The 21,689-nt window shown below is 30.6% G+C and overlaps 3 protein-coding genes across 3 annotated transcripts; 2 read left to right on the forward strand and 1 right to left on the reverse strand.

Annotated features, from left to right (window-relative positions):
- The first annotated feature begins 2,041 nt into the window (after positions 1-2,041).
- Positions 2,042-4,703, forward strand: LOC114177344 (G-type lectin S-receptor-like serine/threonine-protein kinase LECRK3). Its single transcript, XM_028062642.2, has one exon. It carries the CDS (start codon positions 2,189-2,191, stop codon positions 4,535-4,537), a length of 2,349 nt encoding a protein of 782 aa, XP_027918443.1. The 5' UTR covers positions 2,042-2,188; the 3' UTR covers positions 4,538-4,703.
- Positions 4,704-4,830: 127 nt separating this feature from the next.
- LOC114177354 (G-type lectin S-receptor-like serine/threonine-protein kinase LECRK1) lies at positions 4,831-7,958 on the forward strand. Its single transcript, XM_028062656.2, has one exon. The coding sequence runs from the start codon at positions 5,328-5,330 to the stop codon at positions 7,737-7,739; it is 2,412 nt and encodes an 803-aa protein (XP_027918457.1). The 5' UTR covers positions 4,831-5,327; the 3' UTR covers positions 7,740-7,958.
- A 1,718-nt stretch (positions 7,959-9,676) lies between these two features.
- On the reverse strand, positions 9,677-12,478 carry LOC114179970 (SPX domain-containing protein 1-like). The gene is made up of 3 exons (XM_028066486.2): positions 11,964-12,478; positions 11,272-11,398; positions 9,677-10,412 (listed from the first exon to the last, which is right to left on the reverse strand). The coding sequence occupies exons 1-3, from the start codon at positions 12,243-12,245 to the stop codon at positions 9,964-9,966; spliced, it is 858 nt and encodes a 285-aa protein (XP_027922287.1). The 5' UTR covers positions 12,246-12,478; the 3' UTR covers positions 9,677-9,963.
- Positions 12,479-21,689: the final 9,211 nt, after the last annotated feature.

Raw genomic sequence — 21,689 nt, forward strand, 5'->3', positions numbered from 1 at the left:
GGATGCTAAATTAATTATGATATAATTATTTAATGAACTGTCGATATTCTAAATTGAAGCTATGAATTATCTGATACAGTGATTATTGTATATAGATGCTAAATTAATTATGATAATATAATTATTTCTTAAAATGAACGTCTGTTTAATTAACTATATTAATATAAGTTTAAATGTATTTTTAGTCCTTTAATTTTGACGTAAAATTAAAATTTATTTATTATCCAAATTTTGATATAACTTAATATCTAAATTTAAAAGATGAACATAAAATTTTCTTAATCTAATTGTTTACACCAATTAATAAATTTCAGCTTAAACATTAGTTAAAACATTATTTAATACATAAAAAAATTAATTATATTTATTAATTTTTTAAGTTTAAACAACAAAATGAAATTCCACCTTCATTTACACGTTATAGGATTTTACTTTAATTAATATTACTGGGAATATAAATATTTAGTAAAAGTGTGTGTTCGATTGTTTGATGTGAAATCAATAAAATGACATGTGAATTTGAAAACCTTCATTCACTTTATTGCCGTGTGTGCCACTCTCCCATCCCATGTCATGATTCTGTCGATAATTTCAAATTGAAGCTGTCAATTCTCTAATATAACGGTTACTGTATACAAATGATAAATTAATTATGATAATTTAATTATTACTTAGAATACAAAGAATGTATGTTAAATTAACTATACGATATTAATAGGTTTAAGGCAAAATCAAAATTTGTTTATGTTCCAAATCTTGATATATTTAGTATCCAAATTTAAATATCGAGTGGAGATAATTTTTTTAATCTTACTGTTTATATTATTTAATAAATTTCATATTAAATATTAGTCTAAAACATTATTTAACACGTAAAAATTTTAAAACTAAATTAAGAAGTTTATGTTTACCAAATTTTAAAGTTTAAACAACAAAACTAGAATTCCAACTTCATTTATACTTGTGCGACTAAAATATATTTTACTTTTATTAATATTACTCGGAATATAAATATTTAGTAAGAGTGTGTATTTGATTGTTTGATGTGAAATCAACAAAATGACATGAAAATTTTTGAAAACCTTCATTTACTTTATTGTGACTTCCCATGTCATGAAAATTTTGTCGACAATTCCAAATTTAAGCTATCAGCTCTATGATATAGTGATAACCTTTTTATATAATTAATTATGATAATATAATTATTACTTAGAATATAAAAAACGTATGTTAAATTAATTATAAGATATTAATAAATTTAAATATATTTGTAGGTCCTAAAATTTAATGCAAAATTTAAAATTATTTTATGTTACAAATCTTGATATAGTTTAGTATCCAAATTTATAAAGTAAACAGAGATAATTTTCTCAATTCAAATATTTACACCACTTAATAAATTTTAGGTTAAATAGTAGTCTAAAATTTTATTTAACATGTAAAAAATATTAATACTAAATTAAAAATATTATATTTATCAAATTTGAAAGTTTAAACAACAAGAATGGAATTCCAACTTTATTTATACGTATGGAACTAAAAAAATACTTTAATTTCATTAATATTACTAATAATATAAATATTTAGTAAATGCGTGAATGATTGCTTGATGTGAAATCAACAAAAATGACATCACAATTTAAAAACCTTGATTTACTTTATTTACTTTGTTGCCGTGAATGCCACTCTCCCATACCAAGAGATTATTATGATAATTCCAAATTGAAGCTATCAATTCTCTAAACTTCTTCCTTGCATTGAGAATTGAATTTGAACGTGTGAATTACTTCAGACTTTCCAATCTCACAACCGGTTAAAAACCGTCAACTTCATTTCTTATCCACATTGGAAGAGAGTGGAAAACTTTATCTGGAAAGATGAATTCCATTTTTTTTTCAGAAAGATATAAACATAAATCTGACTCACACGAAATTGATAATATTTCTTATTTAAAATCTTAAAATAATTGAGTCAGCGATGGTACTCAATTTTTTTATTTTTAATTAATTTTAATTGAAGTGAAATTTAGATTCCCAACTTACGAAACGTCTTTGTGGTGGAGACCGTAGCATGTGCATGAAAGTCGGTCAACTTCTGAAATCAACGGAGAAATGTTAAGTAATCCCTGTAATAAAATTTTGTTTGAGTTTGATAAGGTAGAAGAGTTTTGTTTGAGTTTCCGGATCCTATGGCCTTCGAAGCCGTTGTGTTGTGGGTGTTATGCATGCTATTTGCAAAACAAGGTGAGAGCATCATAAAGCCAGGGTCTAGGCTCTATGCTACTGAAATTGGGAATAACAGTTCATGGGTATCACCTTCTGGCCACTTTGCTTTTGGCTTTTACCCACAGGGTAATGGCTTTGCTGTGGGTATATGGCTGGTTGCTGCTCCTCAGAAAACTGTAGTCTGGACTGCTAACCGTGATATCCACCCAGTCCCCTTGAATTCAACGTTGAACATCACCACCACTGGTATGCGGCTTTTCCCAAGTGGGAGAGAAAGCCTTGCTCTCATTTCAACTATTAATACAACTTCAGCATCTATGCTTGATTCTGGTAACTTTGTGCTCTATAGCAATGGCAGTACTGTTGTTTGGCAAAGCTTTGATAATCCAACTCACACCTTACTAGGAGGTCAGAATTTAACTTCCGACGCCAAACTGGTTTCCAGTGGAGCTTTCTTTATCATCATGCAAGAAGATGGAAACCTCGTTGCTTATCCAAAGGACAGCGCAGCATCTGCCTCTGATGCTTACTGGGCTTCAAACACTGCTAAAATGTTCGCAGAGCTCTGGCTTAGTGCCGCGGGCTCTCTTTGCATTGGTGAGGGGATTACCTGTTTGCACAAAAACATTAGCCCTCCAAACAAATCACACAACACAAGTTCAATCTACCGTGCAACACTTGCTGCAGACGGGAACCTCATACTGTATGAGCACCAATTTGAGAACAGTAGTAGCGAGTCTACACATGTCCGAGTACTGTGGAGTACCTCGCTTGAGAAATGTCAAATCAAGGGGTTTTGTGGGTTTAACACTTATTGCTCAAACGTAAAAGGCGATGCGGTGTGTGAGTGTTTTCCTGGCTTCGTCCCCTCCAACACCAGTGGTAACGTGTCTCGGGACTGCGTATTAGCCTATGCACAAGATGGTTGTAGAAGCAGTGAGGCCCCAAACCAAATGATTTTGTATAATATTGCTGAGTTGGAGGATGTGTATTGGATCGCTACACCATATTCTGTCGTACCGATGAAGAAGAAAGAGTGCGAAAACTCTTTACGGGATGATTGTGATTGCGTGGCAGTGTTATATTGGAAGGGAAACTGCGAAAAGTACGGACTGCCGCTAACATATGGCAGACGGCTTCAAAACTCATCTGTGGTGGCACTCTTCAAGAATGCTTCAGGAACCGTCCAAAACACAATTCCAGGAACCTTTTTTCAGAAGCCTAAATCCAAGGTGGTTACGGATAACAAGAAAAGTGTGATAATGATTCTAGCCTTTACTTTGGGTTCCATTTCATTGTTATCTTTGATATTTGCTGTGTCCATTTTCTTCACTTACAAGCGGAAGGTGCATAAGTATACAACGTTGTCTGAAAGTGATCAGAACCTGGGATTGACTGGAGAATGCTCTCTGCGTTCGTTTTCTTTCGATGAACTTGTCAAATCCACTGGAAGCTTCACGGAAGAGATAGGGAGAGGATCATTTGGAGCGGTTTACAGAGGCGAAACAGGTGACGACAACCAAAATATCGCTGTCAAGAGATTGGAGAGAGTTGCTGTTGGTGACTGGCAGAGGGAATTCCGGAATGAGATTACTTCCATTGCTCGAACACATCACAGGAATTTGGTTAAGCTGATTGGTTTTTGCATCGATGGAGCTGGGAGTCTCCTCGTTTACGAATACGTAAGAAACGGGTCTCTGGGAAGTCTTCTCTTCAATGATGAGAAACAGATATCCTGGAGAGACAGACTAAAAATCGCATTGGATGTTGCTAGAGGAATCCTTTATCTACACGATGAGTGTGAGGTCCGCATCGTCCATTGCAATATAAATCCTCGAAATATACTTATGGATGAAACGTGGACTGCAAAGATCTCTGATTTTGGATTTGCAAGACTACTGAAGTGTGAGCATTCAAGAATGAGAAAAGAGGACGATGGGACAAGCAAGTACTTGGCACCTGAATGGCAGAAGGAAGCACCGGTGTCGGTAAAATTTGACATTTACAGTTTTGGGATGGTGCTGCTGGAGATCGTGTGCCGCAGACGCAGCATAGAAATGAAAGTTTCCTCAGCAGAAGAGATACTTCTCTCCAGCTGGGTATATAAATGTTTTGCAGAAGGGCAATTAAATAGGGTTGTTAAGAAGGATGAAAGTGTGGAGTGGAAGATAATGGAAAGAATGGTGAAGGTGGGGTTGTGGTGTGTGCAAGACAATCCTTCTCTTCGTCCCTTGATAAAGAATGTCATCTTGATGTTGGAAGGATTGAAAGATATTCCAATTCCTCCCTCTCCAGCCCACCCTCATCGTTAAATATTCCTAGGAACATCTTCTATACCATTGTTCTATGTCTCTACTACTGTAGTTTCATTTTCATCTTCAGTTCTTCTTCTTGTGCTTCAATTATATCAAAACCCACCTTCTCTACTCGCCAGTTCCCACCTTCAAAGTTCATGAAATAAAAGACCTTAATTTTCGAGATGGGTCTCAATAGGTTTTATTGCTGACTTCATCTCTGTCTCTATTTAAATGCAATCATGATTAGAAGTTTATAAATTAAAAATATTATTAAAAAGGGACAAGTACAAATTATTTTTCTAAAATGAAGAGATGATGACTTACAATACTTTAATAACAGTATTAGCGAGTTAACCTTTTAAACCTGTATGAATCAAGAGTTATACAAATAAAGATATTTAAACTACGAAGTTTCGAAAGCGATAAAATCTAATAGCTCCATAATTAATATTGGTACAATTTTATATATGATAGAAAAACTCTGGCACAAATTCACCTCGTCTCTGACATGGTCTTCACCATTCTCGTCGTAACTTATCAGGAAATAGAGATTTTTTTTTCTTCTGTATTTTATTCTTTTATTTACTTGGTCACCGAAAGACTTGTCCATAACAAGTCTTGGAGTGTTAATTACCTTAAGATGTTCTTTGGTAGGGACAGGACGATGTTGATTTGAAAAAATGACCAAGAAAAGCAAGTCTTGGGAGACCAATTTGCTTAAATTTGAACCAGGCAAGGGCAGTGAAACAGAAAATAGCGATCTTGTTTCTGGTTTCTCAGACTGAAATCATCAAATTCTAATGTTATGGACATCATTGCCGTGATAATAACTTGCCTGTTGCTCATGTCTGTGGGCACAAGAGTTGAAACGCAACAGATACCAGTCGGTGCCACACTTGCTCCACAGAGTACTACTCCATCTTTCTGGCTTTCTCCTTCTGCTCAATTTGCATTTGGTTTTTATTCACTAGAACAAGGTGGTGGGTTTGTGGTTGCAATTTGGCTGGTTAGCGGGGAGAACAAGACAGTGGTATGGACTGCACAACGGAACGATCCTCCGGTAACCTCAGGTGCAAAGCTACAACTAAACATGGATGGAAAACTAGTAATCATAGACGACCAAGGAGAAGAAAAGGTTATTGCAGCTAATTCCAGTGCAAAAGCTGTCTCTGCCTCCGTGCTCGATTCTGGAAACTTTGTGCTCTACAACAGTAAAAACGACATCATATGGCAGAGCTTCGATTACCCAACAGATACTTTGTTGGGTGGTCAATCTCTTCCAAACGGACATCAACTGGTGTGCAGTTCATCACAGAACAATCATTCCAGTGGACGGTTTCGTCTCAAGATGCAGGATGACGGAAATCTTGTTCTGTATCCAGTGGACACAACTGACACAGGAACGGATGCTTACTGGGACACTGAGACTCGTTTTGGTCTTAATCGCGATGAGGAATATCAGTACTCTCTCGACCGAAATGGTACTCTGCGGATTCTGAATGAAAGCAGCAATGGGAGGACCAAGGTGATTCTAAGTGTAGTCAGTAATTCATCTTTAGCTAATGATGGAAACCGGATCATATATCGTGCAACCCTGAATTATGATGGGATATTTCATCTGTATGCGCATTTTAAGAATGGTAGTACCCAAAATTTGAAACAATGGCCGCAGGTTAAAGACATGTGTTCAGTAAAAGGTTTTTGTGGCTTCAACAGCTACTGCACATTAGATGACGATCAACCACTATGCTCCTGTCTTTCGGGTTTTATCTCCGTACATCAAAATGACTCCACTCTGGGCTGCAAAAGGAGCTTTCTGAAAGAAGATTGTAGGGAGAAGAAAGACAGCGCAACCTCGTATGAGATGAAGTCAGAGGAGGATATTGGGTGGGTGGATGTTCCTTATTTCATGGCTGAAATGTCACAAGAAGAATGTTCCGCTGCTTGCTTGGCTGATTGCGAGTGTGAGGCTGCATTTTACGACGGTGCAAGCTGCATGAAACAAAGGCTGCCTTTGAGATATCTCACACGACAATTACGCGATTACAGAACCTCAGTGTTACTATGGAAAGTGGGAGACAGCCTCAGCAATCGGACGGAAAACGATAATCCTGTGCCTGTGCCTGAACCACCACCAATCAAGGCGACAAGTAATAAAGCAACGGTGCATATTATTGTCATTACATCCGTATTTTCTCTGCTTTTGTGTTCAACCATTGTCATATCCAGTCACTACACGTACAAGATTCGGATTTTGAAGTATAAAAGATTGATGGAAACTGGGAACCTGGGCCTGAATGAAGAGGTGACTTTGAGAAGGTTTTCATACAGCGAACTAAAAAGAGCGACAAATAATTTCAAGATAGAACTGGGAAAAGGGTCTTTCGGAGCAGTTTACAAGGGGGCGTTGGAGAAAGGTAAGAGGTTGATTGCAGTGAAGAGACTGGAGAAGTTGGTGGAAGAAGGAGAAAGGGAGTTCCAAGCAGAAATGAGAGCCATCGGAAAAACCCGTCACAGGAATCTAGTTCGTTTGTTGGGTTTCTGTGCGGAGGGTTCTAAAAGGCTTCTGGTGTATGAATACATGTCCAATGGCTCCCTTGGAAATCTTATCTTCGTGGGTAAAAATCAGAGGCGTCCAGAGTGGGATGAGAGAGTAAGAATAGCGGTGGAGATTGCGAGAGGGATAATGTATCTCCATGAAGAGTGTGAGGCTCCAATCATTCATTGTGACATAAAGCCTCAAAACATCTTGGTGGATGAGTTCTGGACAGCCAAAATATCCGATTTTGGGCTGGCGAAACTTCTCATGCCTGATCAAACCAGAACCATGACAGGGGCTAGAGGGACAAGAGGGTATGTGGCCCCTGAATGGAACAAGAATGTCCCAATATCTGTCAAGACTGATGTTTATAGCTACGGAATAATGCTGTTGGAGATTTTGTGTTGCAGAAGAAACATCGAAGTTCATGTCCCTGAACCTGAGGCGGTTAGTCTCTCCACCTGGGCTTATAACTGTTTTGTTGCAGGAAAACTCAATAAGCTTTTTCCTTGGGAAGTGGTGGATGACAAAACTGCCGTGGAAAATATCGTTAAGGTGGCACTTTGGTGTATCCAAGATGAAGCTTTTCTGCGCCCAACAATGAAGAGTGTCGTATTGATGTTAGAGGGGGTCACCGACATAGCAATTCCTCCTTGCCCCGCTTCCTATTCTACTTGAATTTTCTCTGTCAGGAAATGTTGCAGTGTTCATGAATCGTGCGCTTTTCAGTTTATTTGTTTGTCTTCTGTTACGTGCTGTTGTCTTACTTTCACTTGTTAGGATTATTTTATCGTGTTGTTAAGGTAGCTGAACTAGTAATTTCCCATGTTAATTTCTGTTCAAGCAGCAGATATGTAAGTTTGCTTGACGCTTTTGTCCAATAAAAATATGTTTTACTATGTAGTTGGTTTATCTTTAATTTTTCTTTTCTGTCATGAGACGGTAGTTTTGAAGGAAAATTTTCATCTTAATGTAGTTTTTATTTTTAAATCACGGCTTTACAAAAAAGTAAGATGTTTCATTACAAAATTTTAACCATTCATATAACCTTCTTTTAAGTTTTTCTGCTTATAGTTTCTTCTCACTGAAGTTATATTTATAAACATCACTTCAGGTGTCTTTTAGAAGTCGTATTTAGAGTTTTTTTTTTCTTTTGTTAAGTGTTGTATTTATAAAATGATCATGTAACTATAATCGTCCCTTTGATGATAGTTTTTTTACTTTTTATTTAGGAAATAATTATTCTGTTTTTTGTATCAATTCAAATTTGATTAATGAATTAAAAGGTCATATTAATTGAATGAGTTGAGAAAATTAAAGAAGCTGGTAAAAAAAATTGTTGCTCTACTTGATAAAATGTAAATTAATGAGAAAACAAATATTATAATATTTAATTTTCATTAATTAGACAAGGTTTTCTATATGAGCTCTGTTTTTTACAAACAGAACACTTTTTTTTAACTTATGTTAAACTTATCCATTCATTTACATAATCTTTTCTTAAACCCTTTTATTTTCAACCATTATGTCTGACGTAAACAATAAAAAAGAACAAGTACTTATATTCATAATGAATTAATAAATTAATTTCAAATAAACAAATAAAAATTCTTTTGTTAGAATAAATCTCCTGACTATGGAAATTAATCATGTAGTGAATGAAAAGGATATATAATAATAATAATATTATTATTATTATTATTTATTTCCTCATTAATTTGAATTTATTTTAGGTGAATAATACATGTTTTACTCTCTTTTTTTAATTTTATCATGTTTTTTTCAATTAATATAATTTTTTAATTTATTAACCAGAGTGAAAAATGTATATAAAAAATTATCATTTCAATTTCATTATCAATTGAAAAATGTATATAAAAAATTATACATTATTATGACTTCTCAGATTATTCAATATAAAAAATGAAATTAGAAATAGTACATGCAAACATGACTTCTAAGAAAATGAAGTCCTCTTACCAATTATGACTTCAGGAGTCTTCCTCTTAAAGAATTATTTTGATTTAGTTTTTCAAAAGAAAATAAATTTGAATTAATATATAAATTTGATTACACTCTTTATTTTTTAATGAAAATTGATGAATAATTTATGAGTTTGTTCATTTTATCTTTTGGGTTATAAGTTTAGTTATTATGTATCTTATCATTTATGATAAGATTCAATTCATCTAGACGGAAAGTTCTTCTTATAAGAGGGTAACATGTGTCTGGGAGCATTGTTTTACTGAGAATAACTGATGATTCACAAATGATTGCTTACATTTCATAATTGGATAGAGTAATCCACAAAATGTCTTGGTCGCTACATCTAAGTGTTTTGAAATATAAAAAAATAAAAAATTATCTAAAACATTAGTCAAAATTTAATTATCAAAAATTTAGTTATCCTGTCTTAATTTCCTTCTTCGTCTTTTTCAACTTTCCACGTAAATTAAAAACACGCTCAATGATTCACGATTTCATGAAATTACCATTAATCCTACAACTACCACCATCAAGCTTTTCTATAACGCCAACTTCCGATTGCAGCTTCGAGCGTCATCTACTATTGCCAAGTAGAAAAACTAGACGTGAATACAGGGTTCTAGTAAATCTGATCTCCAAATGCATCCTTATATAAACCAGATACGTAATATATGATTACATTACAACAGAATACGAATGTTAGCAAAATGTCAAAACATAACTTCTTTAAATTTCAGAGGTTTTATTATACGGAACCTATAATTCTATAAAATTAATTCCATCTTTACATTTACCATCTTACATCTGTGTTAGTATCTAAGGCATGCATAACAGAGGCATCCGATATAAAGGGAAAAAAAAAAAGTGATCAGAAAATAGTCATCCCACTACTTTGCTGCCAACGTAACCCAGCAGGTTACTTGGCTGCTTGTTCAAGAACCGGAATTTTCTTCCATGTTTCTTCTGAACCACTTATCTTCAACGGTGGCAAAGAAAACATGCTAACAGTTGAGCTTCCACTTCTAATTTCCTGCAAAACATGCAAAGCTGATACTGTACTCTTCATATATAGGCTCTCCATGTACTCAATCTCAGCTAATTCCCTGGGAATCAGCAAACCACCATCACTCTTGGTAGTGGTTGAAGTTGAAGGATCACAACCTTCAGCTTGGGGTGTTGTCTCACCAGAAACAGGAGGAGGATCATTCTCAGGGAAAAGACGGTCCAACATTGTTTCACACTCCTTTACAAGCTTGTAGAGCAAGTCAGTGGTAAAGAAAGGTTGTTGCAAGACCTTCTGAATGAAGGGCAAGCGAATGAGAGCACCAGTTCTCTTGTCATACTTCTTCAGTATTTTCACTAGCCCTGTGGAATGAAAATTGAGGCAATTATTAGATACCTCGAATGGAACAATTGATTTAAAGAAAGAAATATCATAAGTATCACATTCTTCAATTTATGCTCAAGTTAACTAACTGCGGGCTGATCATAGAAGCGTATATCTTTAGAGCTAGTTAGATCTAAAGCTGACACTGGTTTCCAGATAAAAAATGCATAGTAAAGATACAATTATCACAGAAAATCTGTCTGAAAACCACATATTGTTCATATTCCATGTGCCTTTTTAGCATTTTCAAATCAGAATCACTCTCGAGTGGCAAGAAAAAAAAGTGAAACTCCCTGATCGTTTATGCTTTAAGATGATGTGACCTTTGCGTATATTTATTAAATCAACATCATATTTAATTAAAACATGACATACTCTTCTTGAACTGGCTTGCTTACCAAGTAGATAGAAGGAAGCCTGATTATTGGGTATAAAAGGGCCAGATGTCCAATTTCAGAAACATGGACATGTTCAAAGTAGATTCTTTATTCCAAGAAAAAGCATATGCTTTGTCCTACCAACTTGGCCAAGGAATTTTGAGGAGCAATGGACAATATGTATGGGAAACGAATCCTATTCCATCCCATTACTTGACCATCCATTGTACTTATATAAGTGCCTATAAGTCTAAAAATAACTATTTTCGTAGCAATGGACAACTTGTATTGGAAACGAATCCTATTCCATCTTATTACTTGATTTTCCCACAGTACTTAGAAGTTCCGTAACGCTACGATGAACTTGGGCAAAGTTTGAAATGTAAAGAAAGAATCCAGATTTCAATAACAACAAAGAAAAATAAGCAAATATAACAATACATATGAAAGTTAAAAGTACCTGTATAGTTCAGAGCACTGTAGTTTTCCAGCAAGACCATCTCTCCATGGAAATCCACAATTTCCTTTCGGATTTTCATCATCTCTTCACTAGAATCCTTAACTTTGTTCACCCTATCTTGTAACTCCTGTATATTTCAACGATAACAAACATTAGAGCTTCCGGTTATCTAACTATTTTATCATATAAATCACCCTGCACCAGCTTAAATAAAAATTAAAAAGATCATACAGAATATGCATAACCAGCGGTTACAATAAATAAACAGAAGACCTAAAAAAAAGGTCATAATATTGTGCAGAAGAAAAACAAGACAAATTAGCATTGCCAAATTGCAATAAGAAGCTTCACGCCTAATCAAAATCCCAATTCTCTTTTTTAACCACAACGTCATCCATCCATCCACGTTCATAGCTTGTGAATCTACAAGTTTCTTCACTAATTAATATTAAACTCCATAATAACATACCGCGAAAAATATAAAAACCCACTCATTTGATCAAAAGCCAATAATAATGTCAAACTCCTCCAGGCAAAAACTAAAAAGCCAAACAAATCGTAGAAATTCAGTATTTAGCTATTTAGCATTGAATAGAAAAAACAAACCAAAAACTACAAAAAGGAAACAGATCTTCCACACAGCAGCGAAAGAGGAGAGGAGACAGAAAGAGAGGAATCACGGAGGAGAGTACCTTGAGTCTGATAATGTACTCTTCCTCCTTCTCAACGAAGAAGGTGTTGAATTTGTCGAGTTCATTCTCGAGCAAGTCGTGGAAGTCGGTCTCCTCCTTGGACATGTCGGCGGCAGTGGGTGCGGCATCAGACTTGAGGCGTTTTCCGGGGCGGTCATCGGCGGCAGCAGGAGGTTCAAATTGTTTAAGCTTCTTCTTGAGCTCCTTGTAGGAGAGGAACTTGTCGCGCCACTCCGGCAGGGTTTTCTCGATCTGGGTGCTGAGGCTCTTTCCGAATTTCATGGCTTCTGTTAGGAAAACGGTGGTAAGAGAAACAAATTGGAAAGAGAAATTTAATTTTGGTAAGGAGAGAGGAAGGGAGGAGAGGAAATAGAGGATGAAAGAGGTGATAGATATAACGGTTGGAGGGAGGGAATATTCGAGGGTATTGTTGGAATATCCGTAAAAACAGTATATTTGGGGTTTTATTCCTTTCTTTCTTTCTCTTCAGACTTACCACACTACTTCTCCGTTGTACTGTACTGTACTGTTCAGCTTGTTCAGCTTGTTCAGTGTATATAGGAAGGAGAGAGGAGTGATTTTTGTGATGTGTTGTGTTGTCGTCCTCTGCTACCTACCTGTGCATTTGGATTTTCTTTCTTTTCCGAAAAAGAAAGTTTAGACTAAACTCAACTAATATTTATATTTATTCTATCAAATTGTAATCTTCTGCTCTGGACCTGTATGCAGTTTCTCATGATTAAAATACACTGGATTTTGTAATCATCAAATTTATATATTTGGGAAATTGGTAGTTACAGTACTTAAAAATATATATATATATCGCTGAAATAAATCGTTAAACTATCAAAAAGTTCTTGTTGAAAGACCAACGAAGTATTAGTAAAATAGATGCGTAGATTTTTTTTTTATAAGAAAAAAACAGTGATGAAAGAACTATAAGTAAATAAAAAGTTTTAAGTTTCTTGACAAAAAAATTTTACGACAGAAAACAAAATTCACTTTGGCTTGTGGTTAGGAAGAGTCCTAACACGTTAAAAGAGGACTACTAAATTTAAAATAGCCATTATTAGAGAAAAAATTAAAATAATTTTATTCTATGTAACAACTAAAATTTCTTTTATATATCGCATTAGAAAAAATAAGAAACATATAAGTGTAAAAGTAAATTATCACATAAATAAAATTGATGAGTAATAATATATCATAAATAGTAACATATCAAACTAATTATAAATAATATCAAAATATATTTGATAGAAAATAAACTTTTGAATCATCTTATCATTTTACTTCATGTATTATTACACAAATACTCATTAAGTGACTATTCTTATTAAATATCAACGTAAAAACTCACATAATACATTTAAAAGAATAAGTTTACTATAAAAACAGGAATAACTTATAATAAAGATTATCAAAACAAATCTTTGCCAGAAATTAATCCTTAACTTAGTTTTTCTTTTTTTTTAATCATTTATACAACTCCATTACTTAATTCTAGTAACTCATTCACCAATACATTTCATTACATGAATCAATCAAAAAAGACAATTAGTTCAAATAAATAAGTATAATCACCTCATTGCACCAAAGACACTCAAACAACCAAACCCAAAGAAATTATTTAGTCATACAATCACAAAAATCACATTCAATTAATCGAGTTTATACTCATCTAACTCTTTCTTCACTTCTTTCATACCAACTTAGGTTAGAATACCAGTATATCGATTTTATATTTAGAATATTATTATAATAATATGCTCCCAAATGTATAGTCTGAGATATCTCATCATAGTCTTGTCATTAATCGGTTTCCTTCATTATAAACTAGGATCTCTATTCTTTGATGATAGCCTAAGATCTCTCCTGTAATAGTTATATACAATCTCTTATGCAAATGGAAATAACATGAAATTACTTTTTTCAATTTCATAATGTAATAACGCCGGTATTTTCACCCCCACTTAGAAACTTTTACGATACAAACCCAAAAATCTCTTCCTCTCACAAATTCTTGACTTTCTCTAGTCCAAAAAAAATATCATCACTACATATATTGTATTAAACTTGTACTTTTCAGAAGTTTTTTTCTTTTTTTAACAATATTCAATCAAAACAATCTTACCATCAATTAGTATTTTTTCAAAAATAAAACACTAGATCGTAAAAGAACGAAAATATTTATATATTTATCAATACAAAATCATGTTTTACAGTGTTAAAAACTTAGACATCTCAAATAAAAGAATAGATGAATCCAATAATAAATATAAGGATAGTTCTATCAAATTTGACTACAATAATAAGCTAAACTAAAAAAGAAGAAGTGCTCTAACAATATATTAGTATGTGAAATGAAATAGTCTTAGATAAAGAAAAAAAAAAGAATAAAGTAGTAAATTAAAATTATTTTCTTGAAATAAATGAAAGTAGACATTTGGTGAGGATGATGAAAAGGCTAAAGAAAACAGGAGAGAGAGTGGACCTTTTGTTTTTGCTAATTAATGATGAATGGTATAATTCCAAGCCATTCGGAATATCCTCCCCATCCTCCCCATGGATATTTTTTAGTTGTCCACGTTTCATTTGTTGCTTTGCTTTCATCTCTAAATAAATTCACCATCTAATCAGATTAAATTATCAAATAGGACTATTCCTAACGGAGTCTTAAGAGTCCTACTCAGAAAATAAAAGTATAAAAGTTTGAATAATTATTAAAATGCATTTTTTTATACATTTTGTAATTTTTAATCAGTATTTTCAAAAAGTTTATTAGTTTCTGCTATAAAAGAAAATGAAGATATACTTGTGTTTTTCCTTCTTTCATCAAACTTTTTTTGGCCACGTGTTCCTTGTCTGTTGGCTATGTGAGAAAGTCCGCATCGTGGTATGGATATTCTTGCATCACATTTTTTTACTTGGGTGAAGGAAAGAAAATTATTTTATCACTTTATCGGAAGCCACGGGAGATATCATTGTGAAACTGTGAAACTGTTTTGCTTTGATGTTATATAACCTGTTTTAAAAAAATATATATATCATTTGATACATTTGACGATTTATGACTACTTCGTAAAATGAATTAGATAACTATGATCATAGTAATAATTATTCAATTTACTACTACAAAGAAAAAGAAAAGAGAAACAAAAATATGTATAATTCAAATAATATTAAATTTATTTTCCTCAAATTAAACTTGTGTTATTTATGTAAAAAAATCAATATTAACACCATTGAAAAGTTTGTTTTTAATTTAAAAGGCTTAATTAACACTTTCAAATTTAGGAATTATAAAAGCTTAAATTTGTAAGACTAAAAAAGTTATTTTTAACTTTAAAGTATTAAAATTATCGAGTTTACAATCAAAGGAAAACAAATCACACGCAAACTTCATTTTTTTTAACTGAGATTAGTTTTTCAATATGTGAAAAATAGCCTTAACATAAGTATAGACCTAGAAACTGTAACTTATTTTGTAATTTCCATGCAATAATACTTTATCATAAAGAACTATTATAAAATCATAAAATTTATGATTCTTACATGTTCACGCACATAATTGTACATAATTACGTATATTCATACACATAAATCATAATAGGATACTAACCTTGATTTATAAGAGACTCAATAATAATGCATTCTTTGATCAAAGACACAACCTTAATATCTTTATAATCCAACATCCATCAAGTTAGACTAAGCTTTATTTGATTTTATTACGTTCTTATAATAACTAATTGGTTATTATATTTTATTAAATTACTATTAAACTTATCATACTAATTCAAATAAGTCACGTAATAGAATTAATTTGTCAATTAATTATACCGTTAACAACTATAAAATTAAGACAAGAAACTATTAAATATGTAACCTTTAATATCATACAACAAAGAGCGTCGACGTATCTATTTACAAATATTTCGTAATAGAATAATATTTACCATATCAATAATTTAAATCCCCTTTATATATATATATATATATATATATACAATATGAGTAGAAATATAAAAGCTCTAGCATATTCCTTTCTAAGTCCCTTTATTCTCTAATGGAAGGCTTCAATTAAAGGTGTGCTCCACCTTTTTCTCTATCTTATCTCTTATTCTTTTATATTAATTAATTGCCTATCAATGCATCTCATTAACTTCTTTTTTTATTAAATTCAAATTATTATTAGTCTATTTTTTTTTCATATGATTTATCTTTTGTTCTGAAAGTAAAATGAGTTATTTTCTTAATTCAAAATAAAAATATACTGCGAAAATAAACAAAACTTTTTTTTCGGATTTGCTTGATGGGTAAATATTTTTTACTTACATAAAATAAATTTTTATTAGAAAAAAAAAAGAGAAACCATGGGATAGCAAGTTAGGAGAGTCATTAATTGGTTGTACAGCAAGTTGACCAATTAGCTTGCATTTAACCTGGTGAAATTCAGAGCTATCTATCTTTACTATATGCGAAAAATGTTAAATTTAATCTATTTAAATAAAAAAAATACAAAAAAAAATAAATATAATATTTATACGGTTTGAAAGATATCAATATACAGTATGATTTTAATTTAAATTACAAATTAAAATGGTTGATCGTAGAGATAACAAGAATATTCACGCCTGATTGTAGAGATGAAAATAATATTTGCATTCGCAAGTATTTGCAGATAAAATATGCGATAAATAGTTATTAGTCGCGGATATTTATTATCTGCGGGTAGTAAATATTTTAATACTTGCTTTTGAACGGGTGAGGTGCAGATATCATATTATTCGTACCCTCGGATACTTATTACCCGCATAAAATTAAAATTAAAATTAAATTCATATTATATTCTAATTTTTTATAATTTTATTTCAATTACATTTGAAAAAATTATGAAATATGTATATTTTTTAAATATTTACGAGTATGCAGGTATCCACGGATATCCGTGAATTTAAAAAAAATTACGGATATTTTTTAAAAGCAGAAAAACAGTATTTGTATCCGACCCGACTCGTTATCTTTATTTGATTGTGATTAAGAATTTTAATATCAACTAATAATTTTCTCAATTTGACATCAATGAATCAAGAGTAAACAAATATTTTTAAATATACTCATATGTTATTATTATATGAAGATTTTATTAAAAAAATTATGAAAGATCATATCAAATCTATGGTAAAATTACATCACACACGTTAACAAATAAATATATTATGAATAAATTAAATAAAATCATTGATAAACTCAGGATTATATTCACAAAAATTATCTCCATAATTTAAATTTCATATGCCTTTAAAACTCTTTTTGTTTTTTTAGAAATCATTATTTTGTTAGATTTAGTATTAACTTCTTTTTTATACATTCTTACTGGGTTTTTTTATAGTTTATTAATTCATTAACAAATTATTTAAGTTTTTTTATATGTACTTTATTAAGTTGGATTAAACTCGAATCATTTCAAACATTTAGAAAATGATTAAGAGCGGTTCAAGAATTTAATAGACCAACAAAAAACTTAAAAATAACTTAAAAATGAAACTTTTTTTGAGGTCTAAAGCAATTAGTATAAATAAAAATTTAAGGCCTAAAACAATTAGTATAAAAAAATGTAAATCAAGTCTTAAAATAATTAATACTTAATAATTTTTTAAGATTTTTTTTAAGTATAAAATAATGACTTTTGATAGAAGACTATCTTTGGATTTTGTACAAGAAGAAATTAACCTTTTATCATTCAAATGACATATACCAAGGACAATGATCAAGAGACTAGAGTAAGAAATTAGAAGAACAAATCTATTAAAGGGTCACGATGTTACAAGAGCCTGGAAATTCAAAAGATATAAAGATCATGACTTGGAACACATTTGAAATATACTTTTTAGGAAAATTCATTTATGTTTTTTGGACTTTGCGCTTTCTTTTAAAAATTAGTTATGTTTGTATGTTTTTGAGTTTTGGGCTCTCTTTTAAAAATTAGATTATATTTTATGTTTTTAGGCTCGAACCTTCTCCTAGGTTTCTAGATTTTCTTAAACGTATGCACTTATATAGAGGTACCAAAAACTAATTTACATACTTTTGAGTCATGTTATATGCATTTGCATTCTTTGAGAGAAGATTCTATTAGTTCTTGGATTAGAACTTTGATTCTTATCAAAGATTAACATCTTTGCGGCAAATCTTTACTTAGACCTTATCAATATGTTAGATTGAGGCGTTCTTTATCCCTGTCTTATTTCACATTTCTCTCTGATTTGTTTTTGTTGTGTCTATGGAATATTTAAATTAAGAAACAATCGTACTCTTACCTGGAGAGGATTGTATACTTATTAGAGTCTTGTCCCGTCCTCGATAACAACATAAAATAAACAATATATTTTATCCTATAATGCACAAATATGACATGTGACATGTATTTGATAAGCCAATATGTTTATTTTGAAAATAATATGATATGATACGTCACATGTATATTGAAAAATGTAAAGTTGTTCTTAAAAACATGATAATTATGTGATTGTTATTGTATGATCCAAATTAAAATCATATGTAATAAAAAATTATCAACATAAAAATTATATATTATTGTCATCACAAAAATATTACTACTTTATAAATTAGATATTTTATTGATAAATATGGTCAAATATCCTAAAGTATTATATATATATATATATATATATATATATATATATATATATATATATATATATATATATGTACACACGTACGTACGTCTGACACGAATACATGAATATCTGTACATTGTAGATTTTATCTCGTGTAGGTCCGTTATACTTTCTTTACAAAAATTTTATTATTGAATTAGTACTACAATTTAAATGTTTTTAATTATTTATATAACAATTTCAAATTATACACGGTGTTAGATAAGAATCTACAACACAATGAAATGTTGTAATTGATTGGTGATCTTCCACCCCCAACAACATCTAGGGTTATTTGGATAATGTGATAGTTAATAGAGGAAATTTGTTACCTTTCCTACTTTAACTGCAAAATATCTTGTAAAATAATACTAGGTAGACCTTTTTGTATTCCGAAAAACATGTAAAAACTTGTTATAAACTTTTGTAGATTTAACTCTTTTATCAAATGATGCATATCTTTCTTTTAGTTTATCATCTTTTTCCTCTTCCTTAACAACACTGAAACATTAATTTTAACAGAAACATTAATTAAACAGATCATTGTAATAAAATATCTTTTAAAAAATTACTATTTTTAAAAGAATTATAATAAAATTGTAATATTATCGTAGTGTGTGAAGTGCAAGTGAGCCTGCTTGCTTACAGCGGTATTGTTTGGGCCTGGACACCTTCTTACGGGCCCATTTTTTTTATATCAGGCTGATGTTAATCACGCTCACACAACTTTTATCCCTTTCACACCATCTTTTCTTTTTCTTACTAATACTTATTATCGCACAAATTATATAAAAAAATACGTCGCATGTTTAAATGATAATTTTTTACACCACAAAAATTATTTCTCGCAATAAAACCTTTCCTATAAATTATTTTTCATAATGTAACTTTTTATATTACGAAACTACTTTTTGTAATATAATAAAAGCTGTATAGCTTAGGTCATTTTTATTTTCATTTTGGCTTTCATATTATAAAAGTGAATTGAATAATGAAAACTAATTAATGCGTTTAAATATAATTATTTTATAAAAGTAGGCTTCATAATCGTAAAATAATATAACAAAACTAATTTACAGCTTACTTTATGAATATAATACAATCAATAATTTTATTTTTGTCGAATTAATTGAACTATTTATCATCTTGGACATCTTACTACCATGGTATTTTATGTTTACGTACAAATAAAAAATTAAATAGACGAAAATAATGTTGGAAAATATTCTGTATAATTGTTCTCGAAACTGTCGATTGTATTGGTTCTATCCTGGAAAGTACAGTACTTTTAAAATTCTTCCGAAAAAACAAAATGTTCCAAAAATTATGAAAACAATGAATTTGTCTTAGTTTTTTCACGCAAAATGTAAAAATAAAAAATAGTAAAGGTGTTTTATAAGAATATTAGATTCAGTAGAAGATAACATTAAGAAAAAAAATTCGTTCCTATGGTAGAGAAAAGACACAAAATAGTAGGAAATTTTGCAATACCAATTATAATTGATCCTACAATAATAGATTCCACCGTTTATACTTTTTCTTAAGTATCACAAAATTATCTTTAGTAACCAAATAATAAAGGAAAATAAGTCTAGCAATTAAATTGTAAATAGTAAAACCTTGTTTAGTGTACACATAATACAAAAATACTTAAAAGAACATTTGTTTTTCAGGTCATTTTAATCCCACATGTAAGGAATCCATAATTTATTATTAAAATAAAATAAAAACAATTAGCCTCTATCACTATGTATTTATAATTAATTATTACAATTTAATGAGTTAACACACATGATTTATTCTTGTATTTTTCTTTTTTTTATAGAAAGTAAAATATACCACTATGTGAGATATCTTTTTTTGACAAATCAAATTTGCAACAACAAAACCCCTTCGTACAATAAAGACAAATATAAAGAACTTGAGATAAAAGCATATATTTATATTTGTAGTTAAATATGATTTTGTCCCTCAAGTTTCAGAAATTTGTAATTAGTCTCTCTTCAAAAAATTTGACCAAATTAGTCATTCATCTTTAAAAATGTGTGAATTTAGTTATTTTAACCAAATTTTGTTAAGTTTATCTCACATTTAAAGCGCATTTCATGATAGTATTTGAATTGTTTACACCGTTTGACACATTTTTGCTTTAATGTTAACTAAAATATTATCATAAAATGCGTTTAAAATGTCAAATAAATTTAACAAAATTTGGTGAGAATGACTAAATTCACACATTTTTAAAGATGAAAGACTAAATTGGTATAAAGTTTCGAAAATAGACTAATTACAAAATTCACTGAAACTTGAAGTACCAAAAACATATTTAACCCTTATATTAATTTCAAACTAGATCTAAGTCTCGCATTTATACATTGAGTAAATATAAGAAAGTTGAGTACCACAAAAAAAATAATCATAACCTCATTATTTTAAAGTCTTAAATTAGAGGTGATGTCAATCCGTTATTTGATTTGTGCTCATATTTTATTGATGTTGTGTGATTTTCCCTTGAAAAATCTATGAAAGGTATCACATCATAATAATTTTAATAACCAACTCATACAAGATGATGTTAATTTCTTATACCGAACTTGTGTCTTATTAGTTTCATTTCTCTCTAGTGAATCCTCTTTAGAGATCAATCAATATCTTATGTAAAAATAGAATAATCAAAATGTCATTATTAAACATATTTGAAAGTGTATTTATTTTTTTTAATTGTATATTTTACAACTAATAAAATAAAATAAAAACTATAATGAAATTTATGTTAAACTGAACAAAACAATTTAAATTTCATTTCCATTCAAATTATTATTATTTTTTACATTCTAGACCATTCATTTACGATGTAAAGGTCTTAAATATATCTTAAATTTAAAACTTATATCCTTTAAGAAATCTTCATATTAGAATATGTGAAATTGAAATATCATGTAAAGTTTTTCTATTTGTACTCTAACTAACATGATTATCATTAATTGTAAATTACTACTTTTAACATTTTGAAAATTTGAAACATAAAATAAAAAATATCTAA

This window comes from Vigna unguiculata, chromosome 3, assembly GCF_037176805.1.
Source record: "Vigna unguiculata cultivar grain cowpea cultivar isolate G323 ecotype 2 chromosome 3, ASM3717680v1, whole genome shotgun sequence".
Classification (NCBI taxonomy): Eukaryota; Viridiplantae; Streptophyta; class Magnoliopsida; order Fabales; family Fabaceae; genus Vigna; species Vigna unguiculata.